The sequence below is a fragment of the Epinephelus lanceolatus genome, chromosome 4, assembly GCF_041903045.1.
Source record: "Epinephelus lanceolatus isolate andai-2023 chromosome 4, ASM4190304v1, whole genome shotgun sequence".
NCBI classification, from domain to species: Eukaryota; Metazoa; Chordata; class Actinopteri; order Perciformes; family Serranidae; genus Epinephelus; species Epinephelus lanceolatus.
The window spans coordinates 48,770,196-48,782,479 of NC_135737.1; the positions used below are offsets into that span (position 1 = coordinate 48,770,196).

Genomic DNA, 12,284 nt, shown 5'->3' on the forward strand with positions numbered 1-12,284 from the left:
TTTTCGACAGAGCTGAACTGTCAGCAGCTCCTCTTGTTGAACTTTTCATGGTTGAGTTCACAAATCTGATTTTGTGACAGTGGGGGAGATATTTCACCTGGATTGTTTCAGACATTTTCTAGAGTTGATGATATGATCAATGATATGCTCTTTGATGCCATTTTTAGATACTGTGAAAATGATTGTCTGAGCCTTCTAATGAATTTGAGTGTTTTCAGTGTTCTCTGTGATGTCAAACCAAACACTCTGAGGAGAGATGAGCCAGCTCTGCTTCTGGTGAGGTTTGTTTGTTAAAATGTGTGATGGTGCAGATGTGTTGTTCCTTTTAACAAGTATATGCTTTTGAATCCTTTCAAAGTTTCCCTTCAGCTAGCAGATGCATTAACTGACAATGTTCTTGCTGTTTTTCTGATAGAAGTTATTTCTCTGCAGTCACTCCTGTGCCTGTTTTCTTGTTGCTTGTATTTTCCTCTCCAACAAAACAGTCAAACCCTTGCAAAATGTGAAAAGGTGATATAAGGAGACAGATTTGACTTCTGTGGGTCTAGACAAAGGCAGCTAAGTCACAAAGATGGTCACAAGAGAAAATATTAAGAATTTCAGGAGGCGGTAACCACTCTGACTGCAGGCCTGAATTTCTTTTCCTTTCTCCATTCCTGATGAAGTTGTTGCTTTGTTCTGTGGTCACTGAAGAAAAGATGTTTTTCGGCAGAAAATTTAAATTATCGTGGATAAAATTACAAGTCCGGTTTTTAAATACTTGAATTTTAGTGACAGTATTTCAGGGTGTAGGATAGGAGTCTTACAGGTACAGTCACTACTGAAAATGTCTACAAAAGGGTAGCCCCATAAACAAACTACAGAACACAAAACTCACTATTTCAACCAGTCATTTTAAATTATTTTCTAAAACAAATTAAATGCAAGAGAATCTTGACCAAAAGTGTGTGTTTAGATTTTGCAGTAAGAGAGTAAATTCCAGATGACTGAAATTTAACCAAGAAACAGAAAATAACTAGTATTGTGTCTGTTAGCTGATCAGAATTTCAATATGTTTACCCTGCTTTGTTTACTAACAGTACTGATGTAAAAAAAAATGTATATTAAAAATAAATTAAAGTGTCAGGAGCATTTTACTGTTTTATAGAGGGAGAGCGTGGGACATTTTGTATATTATATTTCTATGTTGTTGCAGACATAGTAGTAGTAGTGTTAGTAGCAACAGTATTAACAACTAAATGATTAAAGACAACCTACTTTCAATTAAAATAAAATAAAAATATATCATATCAAAATAAAATAGAATCTTTCTGAATGTGCAGATGGACCCTTTCTACATGTTTTGAACCTTTAACACAAATGTACATATCTTTATAAAACATGTTCATCAGTTTTTCTTCACTTTTGTCTGGAGAGATTGAGAGCTGCATCTGTATCTGTTGCTCTAGATTCCACTACATATTTCAATCAACCAGCTAAAAATTACATTTGATTTTAAAAATGTTGGCATTTAACATTTCTGTAAACCACAGGTAAGTTACAGTTGTATGTAATTTTGTAGCAGATACATTGAATCTTAATGCTTCTCAGCAACGCTGAGGTTAACATGTGGTTAGGTTTAGGCAAAACTAGAATTATATATTTGCACAAAACAAGATCTAAGTACAGAGCCAGTTTCATTTGATGGTCAGTATGTTGAAACTGTGGAAAACTTTAAATATCTCAGTACGGTTCTCCACTCTCAAGTGAAACTTTGTGGCCTCATTGTTAGCCAGCAGATTGTAGACATCATGTAGTAAATTATGGTTGAGAGTGTTTTCACCTTTCTGCTTGTTATGGTCATTTTATCTCTATATCTAGGAAAAAAACTTTCTAGGACTGCATCAATTGAAAGCACAATATCTGCCAAACCATAAAAGCCCTTAAGCCAACTCGTTACAGAGAGGACAAAGAAGAAAGCGAGAAGTATTTTAGCTGGTAGCTGCCATCCTGTCTTCAGCCAGTTTGAGCTCTTGAGCTTTGGAAGGCATTGCAGAGTCTATTTGGCAACTAAAAATGTATTAAGGAAGTCCCTCATTCCAAATGCCGTTAATATTCTTAACTCAGTGACATGACCAATAAGTTAAGAACCACAGACAGACACAGACATGAACTGATTTAACGTGTTACGTGTTTCTAATTACCTTGTCTATATTACACTTTATTTTGAAAAATATTGGTATTTTATATTTCTGCCAACCACAAATAAGTTACAGTTGTACAGTATTTTTTTGTGGATACGCTGAATCATGATGCTTCTCAACAACACTGTAGTTAACGTGCGGTGAGGTTCAGGCAAAGAGACCTTTAGATTATGGTCAAGAAAAGTTCATATTTTGGCGTAAAATACCTACATTTGAAAAGCAGGGACGAGTCAGTGAAAAACACAGAGGTTCTGTGGCTCAACACCAATGGAAACATCACAAAGGGTTGCCAACAATCGGTTTTCTTGTTTGTTGTCAGCAGTGGTCTGCAGTTTGGCAGGGGTCATCTAGGATTCATAGAACCTTAGTTACAGATGAAATACAAAAATGTAACATATTTGTGTTTGCTGACATTTTCTTCTGATGACCGGGCTGTTTGATGTGTGTACGTGTGTTTTGACTTCATTCAGATCACAGATTGTGTCTTTGAGGGGGTGAAGGAACTTTTAAAAATGTTTCTCTGTTTTCAGGTAATCCATTTAAAACCCTGAATGAGGACGTTTTAAGTGGAGATGGAGAATGTCTCTTCACACAAACATTTCATTCTCAATGGCTTCAAGGAACTCGGAGTTCTGAGGCCCGTCCTCTTCATCCCATTCTTCATCATGTTTGTTGTGTCACTGTCAGCCAACTCCATGCTGCTGTATGTCATCATTTCACAGAGAAGTCTCCACTCACCAATGTACATCCTCATTGCCAGCATGGCGTGTGTGGACCTGAGCTCCCCACTGGTCATTGTTCCCAACATGCTGCTGAGTTTCCTGTTTGGCTGGAGGGGAATCTCTCTGATTGGCTGCCTGGTTCAGATGCTCTTCATTCAGTTTTCAGGGGCTTTTCATTCCACATTGTTGGTGTGGATGGCACTGGACCGCTACTTTGCCATCTGTTCGCCACTCTGCTACCATGAACGCATGGTGTTACCACGATTCCTCAAATTTGTAATTCCACTTTTTATTAGAAACATCTTCCTGAATACATTAGTGGTGAGTCTGGCAGGATCATTGTCATTCTGCTCTTCAAATGTGATAAATCACTGTTTCTGTGAGCACATGGCCTTAGTGGAGCTGGCCTGTGAAAGCACTGCCAAAAACAACCTGGTTGGGCTTTTGGGTGTCTTCCTCACCCCTGTAGCAGACTTCATTTTCATCAGTTCTTCCTATGTGGTCATATTCACCTCCGTGCTGAGTTCCGGTAAGTCGGGTGTTAAAGCGCTCCACACTTGCGTCACTCACATTGTGGTAATGACCGTCAGCCTGACCTTTGCACTTGTTGCTTTCCTGTCATATCGAATCAGAAACGGTCTTCCTGCTGCTGTACGGGTTTTCTTTAGTATCATGTATGTGTTTTTCCCAAGCTGTTTCAACCCAATCATCTATGGCATGAGAACCACTGAGATTCGACAGCACATCGTGAAGACCATGACATCCTGTCGCTTCGTGCGAACTGTTCCCCATTCTTAAAAAAAAAACTATTAAAAATCTGAAATGTAAAGTGTCAATTTAATGAGGAAAACAAAAATAGGTCAGAATTTTGTCGTGTCAAAAATGAAAATGCTCATGGAACGTAGAAATTAAGATGAACTGTTTTAAAATTATGTGATACTTGATTCTCTTGATTCTAGAATCATCATCAAATCACCAGCTGTAAGTCTTACCAACTAACTTGGCTCAAGAGAGGAGTGGGGCTGTCAACTGGCCAACACCTGGTGTCCCTTTAATGGCAACAGGAAACAACATGGTTTATGCTTTTCATAAAATACCAAAAATCTCAAGACCTTGATGATGCTTTCAGATGAAAATTATGAGCTTTTATCTAATGGGTTTGATATGGCACAGGGGCCATTTTGCATGTTTCATCATAAAACAGGAAGTTGTAAATTAAGCAAACATTTTCCAATCTGCCCCAAACTTGGCATGCTTCTTCACAGTCCTGGCCTTTTGGCACCTGCATGCCAGAATGGTTATAGCTCCACCTACTGGCCACAAGAAATGACATGTTTTTCACTTTGATGTACACCTTCCAGCCCCTTCCTACCCCATCCATATCAAAGTCAAGACCTGGATGATGCTTACTAATGAAGATTGTGAGTTTACATTGAATTATGTTACCTTGGCGAAACAGGAAGTTCATGTAACTTCTGTGTACCTTGTCCAGCCTGCCCCAGATTTCATTCGTTTCATATGGCCCCAGGCGTGAAGGCATCAACATGCCAATTAGGTTTATTTATACCTGAATTTTCAAACAAATGTGCCATGCTATCACAGCCACTGTTCTCATCTGAAAGAGCCTTCTTGATTGCTCATAATCTCTGCTGCCTGGGTAGAATCTTTCTGACCCTGATTTGCACTTGCACATTGTATTAAACTGACTTTCTTATCTAGTTTACACTTGTGCTCCCTGCCAAAAAGATGGGAGACCTCTAATATGTTTAAAGAAATGATACCCATCATTAAACTCCACCAACTTCTTTGGAGATTCCCCATTCTTCAACAGATCATCACTTGGCTTTTGGGATGTACAACCCCTCATTTGGGACTTCCGGTTAAGTGACGAGGCATGGCGGACTGATCAAGCTCTCCACGCCATCAATCAAACAAACAATTTGATGCTCTGTGCAGACAATTAATCTTGAGACTAATTATGGGCGAATAAACTTAAGTGAACAAACTCAAAGAAAGCCGACCCATATGAGTAAAGTAAATACCAGAAGATAACAGCGAGAAAAAGAGAAGAACATGAGCTCGGACACACCTGCACTTGCTGAAATAAAGACAGTGCTTGCTGAACTAAAAACAGATATGAGGTCGGATCTGAGGTCTGAAATGAAATCACTTTGTGGTGAGATGAAAAATGGATTTGAGTGACTGGAAGAGAAAGTGACAACGCTGAATGGAGCAGTTAAAAAACTTGATGGCTGACGAGGTGGAAAGTCGGATAAATGCTTCAGAGGATCGCAACGCTGCCTCTGAGAGATAGATATCCTTCCTCTTGCAAAGTAATCAATATTTACAAGAAAAATGTCAAGATTTGGAAACCGAGAGCAAAGCAACAACCTGAGGATTTATGGAGTGGCGGAGGACACGGAGGCTGCAGATATGCTGAAGTTCATAGACCCGTTCATTAAAGGGCTCATAAATTTACCACCCAACGGCAATCTGGGGATAGAAAGAGCGCACAGGTCACTCCAGAGTAAACCAACGAACCCGATGGACCCTCCGAGATCAATTGTTGTGAAATTTTCAAGCTCTCAAATTAAAGAAAGTGTCCTACACAGGGCTTGGAATAAAGAAGAAACTGGAGTTCAAAGGGAAGAGGATTTTTCTCGATCATGATCACTCTAATTCCCTGCAGAACAAAAAGAGAGAATACATCGAGATTAAGAAGCAATTAAAACGGCAAGAAATCAGATTCCAGTCACGCTATCCCAATAAGCTTAAAGTTTTCCTGGAGATGGGAGCGGTGGTGTTCAACTCAGCTTGGGAAGCAGCAGACGGCCTACGCGGGCATGGGATTAACCTCTAAAGTGTCTGAAGCAGAACTTGCCCGAAAATAACTGCATGGACTGAGCCGGTCGGCTACGTGGGACACAAGGTTCGAGCCTGAACTGAAAGGCCAGACCATTAAAGACAATGTCGCACTTTTTGGGAAGGAATAACTCCAGACCGATCATCTGACAGACTGGTATTTGCATAGACATGCACGCACAGTGCTGACGCACACACACACACACACACACACGCGTGTATGCATAACGTTATACAAGCGTGCTCATGTACGCCCATATGAACACACACACAGTGATTAACAGGATGCTTATTTCCGTTTAGATGAAAAAAACAACAACAAAAAAAACAAAACTAGCCTAAATATGAAATATGATTGATTTCTGTCTGGTACTGCGGGCTCTCTGTGGCCTTTGCTTTGCCCCCGCCATTGTTCCGATTTATTATCAGGGTGGTGGAGGGGGTGGAGTGGAGGCTATAGAGAGCCTGTAGCATTATGAACTCAGTTTTTCAAGGTGTGTGGATATAATTTTCATTTTGTAGTGCTTGTCTTAAGTTGATTTCTAAAAGGCCAGTTCAATGGGTTGGCTTATTACCTACTTTTTTTTTTTTCAACATATGCACATTGATAACTGTACTCTATAATGAATGACTATATTAAAAGGAACTTATACCCTAGATATTTTGCTATAATTGTAACTGTAGCTTTCATTTTGTCTGTATTGATTTTTTTTTTTTTTTTTGATGGTGGTTTTTGACGTCACGGTCACTTTTCCTCAAACCACAAAAACGTTTAAAGTACTTATTAACTAGATGCAAATATTCTTTGGGGCTGTTTTTAAAATCTTGCAGCTCTGCGTCTTTACTAAAGATCCTAGCATCCATGCATAGACACAAGCATGGAAGACTGTGGATAGCTACTTTATGTATTGTAGCCCAAGTGGAAGTCATAATTTGTTGTCTGTTTTCTTATATATATATTTTCATCTGCATTTTTGGTTATCGAAAGAATTCCGAGAATGGATAAAGTACTTTCGATACAATTAAGGCACTTAGGTCTACAGCATATAATGCTGAATGAATTTGGTAGACTTGTGAGTACAAGCAATAGAACTGCAAACAGAATATACTATGTTTTAGTGTATGAATATCAATTTAATTTCATTTAATGTTAATGGTTTAAACAAGCCAATTAAGGGGAGTAAAGTGCTCGCACAAATGAAGTCTCAGGGAGGAGATATTGTATTCATGCAGGAAACACATTTGTCCAAAATGGAACATGAGAAATTAGCTAAATTGTTTAAAGCCCAAGTTTATTATTCGTCTTATCACACATCCAGAAGAGGTGTTATAATTATGATTAGGAACTATATTCCATTTGAAGTAGAGAATACAGTATGTGATAAAGAGGGCAGATATGTTTTTGTGGTCGGGAAGATAGATGGAGAATACATTACATTATTAAACATATACAACCCTCCCGAAGAAGGTCCAAGTTTAATTGAGAAGATTATTGATTTAATTACAGTGCAAAGTAAAGGGATAATTGTATTAGGAGGAGATTTTAATTTACTGATGAATGAAAAGATGGATTCACAAAGTAGTACAAAACATAATGCATAAAAAGATGCACTTTTGATGAGAAAATTCTCTAAGGATATGGGATTACTTGATGTATGGCGAACCTTAAATCCAACTCAAAGGGATTATACATATTATTCCCCAGTTACAGGAAATTACTCAAGGCTTGACTATTTTTTTATGTTCTCTAAAGACCTATCTATAGTTAAAAACATCAAAATTGGCCAAATATATCTTTCAGATCATGCACCTCTACAGATGACAATAAAGAGTAGTATGGAGGAAGGTGCTGGTATCTGGAGGTTTAATAATTCCCTTATTTTAGAAAAGGAATTTAAAACAAAGATAAGAAGTGTGCTACAAGAATATATAAGGTACAATGACACAGAGGATGGAAATCCATTAATATTATGGGAAGGGGCAAAAGTTGTTTTAAGGGGGGAAATAATAGCATATGGCTCATTTAGGAAAAAACAAAAAGAAAAGGCAAGGATTTCACTTGAAATGAAAATTGAGGAATTAGAGAAAGCACACAAAGCCTCTGGGGAAACCTCAGTATTGGAGAAACTCAAAGAGGCAAAAGCAGTAATGAATGATCTTTTAAATATGGAGACAGAAAAATCATTGTCCGTTTTGAGACACAGGACATATGACGGAGGCCCCAGAGCAGCTAAGGTGTTAGCCTATAAACTTAAAAAACAGCAAAAGAGAGTATCGGTAACGCAACTTAATGGAAAAAATACAAATGTAGTAATCAAAGGTCGAAATGAGATAGCAAATCAATTTGCAAAATATTATCAAGAATTGTATGACGCTGCCCAAAATCCCATGAAGATAATTTTATTAAGTTTTTTCAAAAGTTGAATTTACCTAAAGGGACCAAAGAACAGAATATCACACTTACAAAGCCAATAACAGAGGAGGAAATTCATAATCATATTAAAAACTTAAATTATATAAGTAGCCTTGAAGCGATGGATATACAAAATCATTTTTAAAAGAATTTCAGTTGTGTGTAAAACATATAATTGGGCATTGGATAATGACACATGGGCAGCGACATGGAACTCCGCTATCATAACAGTGTTGCATAAGCCAGGTAAAAATCCAGCAGATTGGAGAACGTCTCTTTACATACACTTTTCGTCCTCAATGGCTTCAATGAACTCGGAGTTCTGAGGCCCGTCCTCTTCATCCCGTTCTTCATCATGTTTGTTGTGGCACTGTCGGCCAACTCCATGCTGCTGTAGGTCATCATTTTAGAGAGAAGTCTCCACTCGCCAATGTACATCCTCATGACCAGCATGGCATGTGTGGACCTGAGCGTCCCGTTGTTCTTCGTCCCCAACATGCTGCTGAGCTTCCTGTTTGACTGGAGGGGAATCTCTCTGATTGGCTGCCTGGTTCAGATGCACTTCATTCACTTTGTTGGAACTTTTCACTTGAGTCTATTGGTGTGGATGGCACTGGACCGCTTCTTTGCCATCTGTACACCTCTCTACTATCATGAGCGCATGGTGTTACCACGATTTCTCAAATTTATCATCCCGCTTGTGGTCAGAAATGTCCTAAATGGTGTGTCCTCACACCGTTTGTGGGTTTGGCAGGATCATTATCATTCTGTGTGTCAAATATGATGAACCACTGTTTCTGTGAGCACATGGCGTTAGTGGAGCTGGCCTGTGGAAGCACTGCAGTGAACAGCCTGGTGGGGCTCCTGGGCATGTTTCTCATCCCTGTGGCAGACTTCATCTTTATCTCTTCTTCCTATGTGGTCATGTTTACCTCTGTGCTGAGGTCTGGTTGGTCTGGGATCAAAAGGTGCCAGGCAATAGACGGACCTGGTAAACTCGAATGTGTTATGAGGGTGAGTTCCTCCAATTCTCCAACACCATCTCTGGAAGATTTTTCCCTAAATTTTTGGGAAGGCTAGAGATATGGAATCAGATTGGTGAATGTTTTAACTCTCCACTGTGAAGGAAGCTGCTGGCAACTGAGGTCATAAGGTTATTAATCCCTTTTGTTGTGGTAACCTGAGACCCTGCAAAGAAGCTTCTCTAGACTTCTCCTCAAGTAGCTGAATAGTACCAGAACATTAGAGGGGCTGCAGCTTGATAATCACTGAAACAACTCCTGCATGTGGAAGGACTTCAGGGAAGCCATGGAGAAGGGAACCAGGAAACTGCTAGACTTGACTTGGGACATTGAAAACATTGGGGAACTTCTGAACCAACATGAAGAAAAGCAGATTTGGAGGACTCAGGGAAAGCCTTACCCAGAGATCAGTCAGGTAGTTGTCAAGCCCTGGAATTGCCAACTGCCAAGGGTGGATGATATTTGCTGAAAGGCCAGGGTAATGTTGGGCTGTCTCAGGTGACTTAGGTGACTTTTTTAATGTTTTGTGGTGGATGGGGATAGTAAATTTGGAATGGCAGGGATCTGGAGGGTCTGCTCTGATTATCAAGGTATCACGTTGCTGAGTCCCCTCTGGAAAGTATATGCCAGGTTGCTGGAAAGGACCCTGGCATGGCTTGTTGACTGGGATAAGACTGTGTCCCTTTGAGTTTCTCCTTAGAGACTGCATCTCTGCTTTTAAAAATTCATCAACCTGTGACCTCCAGCAGGAATGAATGAATTTCAGCCTGAGTGCACGTTTCTCCAATCATTGTTGAAACAGAGCAGCTAATGTTGCTGCAAGAAGTTAGCGGAGTGGGTGCCAGCCAAACAGGAAACATTACATGATGTTCAATCTCATTACAGCATATTTTACAAAGGTCACACTGCTGATTTATTCCTCAGTAAATATCCTTAACCTCATTGTTTTTTTCTTGGCTGTTTGCCGCCTACCTGCAGCTGTTTGACTGTGGCCGATTTTCAAAATAAAGGCATATCCAAGAGATGAAGATATGGTTGAATGTTTTCACTTTGCATCCATGATATTAGATTGTTGATCAATAAATTGATGTATTGATCCAGATCAGTGGGTTGTTACACATGTGTACAGTACTACAGCTGATGAATACCTTGTTAACAATCTTGACTTTTAGTTCTTAGATTTTTTCATTGTGAATTGGCTGAAATGGAATGAGGTGTTGAACGTCATCTCTGCAGCCTATGGCAGCATCAGACAGAGGGTATTAAAGTGCTTAGTGAGGGATATGTGGTCGAAGGGATGGATGGAGGACATTAACACCTGCCAGACAAGACAAATTCCCAAACACCAAGAACAAGTAAAAGCTATTGATTTCTTTTCGACAGAGCTGAACTGTCAGCAGCTCCTCTTGTTGAACTTTTCATGGTTGAGTTCACAAATCTGATTTTCTGACAGTGGGAGAGATATTTCACCTGGATTGTTTCAGACATTTTCTAGAGTTGATGATATGATCAATGATATGCTCTTTGATGACATTTTTAGATACTGTGAAAATGATTGTCTGAGTCTTCTAATGAATTTGAGTGTTTTCAGTGTTCTCTGTGATGTCAAACCAAACACTCTGAGGAGAGATGAGCCAGCTCTGCTTCTGGTGAGGTTTGTTTGTTAAAATGTGTGATGGTACTGATGTGTTGTTCCTTTTAACAAGTATATACTTTTGAATCCTTTCAAAGTTTCCCTTCAGCTAGCAGATGCATTAACTGATAATGTTCTTGCTGTTTTTCTGATAGAAGTTATTTCTCTGCAGTCACCCCTGTGCCTCTTTTCTTGTCACTCGTATTTTCCTCTCCAACAAAACAGTCAAACCCTTGCAAAATGTGAAAAGGTGATATAAGGAGACAGATTTGACTTCTGTGGGTCTAGACAAAGGCAGCTAAGTCACAAAGATGGTCAAAAGAGAAGATATTAAGAATTTCAGGAGGCGGTAACCACTCTGACTGCAGGCCTGAATTTCTTTTCTTTTCTTTTCTCCATCCCTGATGAATTTGTTGCTTTGTTCTGTGGTCACTGAAGAAAAGAAGTTTTTCGGCAGAAAGTTTAGTTATCGTGGATAAAAATACAGGTCCAATTTTTAAATACTTGAATATTAGTGACAATATTTCAGGGTGTAGGATAGGAGTCTTACAGGTACAGTCACTACTGAAAATGTCTACAAAAGGGTAGCCCCATAAACAAACTACAAAACACAAAACTCACTATTTACACCAGTCATTTTAATTTATTTTCTAAAACAAATTAAATGCAAGAGAATCTTGACCAAAAGTGTGTGTTTAGATTTTGCAGTAAGAGAGTAAATTCCAGATGACTGAAATTTAACCAAGAAACAGAAAATAACTAGTATTGTGTCTGTTAGCTGATCAGAATTTCAATATGTTTACCCTGCTTTGTTTACTAACAGTACTGATGTAAAAAAAAATGTATATTAAAAATAAATTAAAGTGTCAGGAGCATTTTACTGTTTTATAGAGGGAGAGCGTGGGACATTTTGTATATTATATTTCTATGTTGTTGCAGACATAGTAGTAGTAGTGTTAGTAGCAACAGTATTAACAACCAAATGGTTAAAGACAACCTACTTTCAATTAAAATAAAATAAAAATATATCATATCAAAATAAAATAGAATCTTTCCGAATGTGCAGATGGACCCTTTCTACATGTTTTGAACCTTTAACACAAATGTACATATCTTTATAAAACATGTTCATCAGTTTTTCTTCACTTTTGTCTGGAGAGATTGAGAGCTGCATCTGTATCTGTTGCTCTAGATTCCACTACATATTTCAATCAACCAGCTAAAAATTACATTTGATTTTAAAAATGTTGGCATTTAACATTTCTGTAAACCACAGATAAGTTACAGTTATATGTAAATTTGTAGCAGATACATTGAATCTTAATGCTTCTCAGCAACACTGAGGTTAACATGTGGTTAGGTTTAGGCAAAACTAGAATTATATATTTGCACAAAACAAGATCTAAGTACAGGGCCAGTTTCACTTGATGGTCAGTATGTTGAAACTGT

General features: G+C 38.7%; 1 protein-coding gene and 1 pseudogene across 1 annotated transcript; both read left to right on the forward strand.

Moving 5' to 3' along the window:
• Positions 1 to 2,755: 2,755 nt before the first annotated feature.
• Positions 2,756 to 3,703, forward strand: LOC144462695 (olfactory receptor 52E8-like). Its single transcript, XM_078166814.1, has one exon. It carries the CDS (start codon positions 2,756 to 2,758, stop codon positions 3,701 to 3,703), a length of 948 nt encoding a protein of 315 aa, XP_078022940.1.
• Positions 3,704 to 5,260: 1,557 nt separating this feature from the next.
• On the forward strand, positions 5,261 to 9,324 carry LOC144462696 (olfactory receptor 51F2-like; annotated as a pseudogene).
• The last annotated feature ends 2,960 nt before the right edge of the window (positions 9,325 to 12,284 follow it).

Excerpts from the sequence above, each read along its gene's own strand:
- LOC144462695 (XM_078166814.1), top strand. The coding sequence starts at position 2,756 with ATGGAGAATGTCTCTTCACACAAACATTTCATTCTCAATGGCTTCAAG.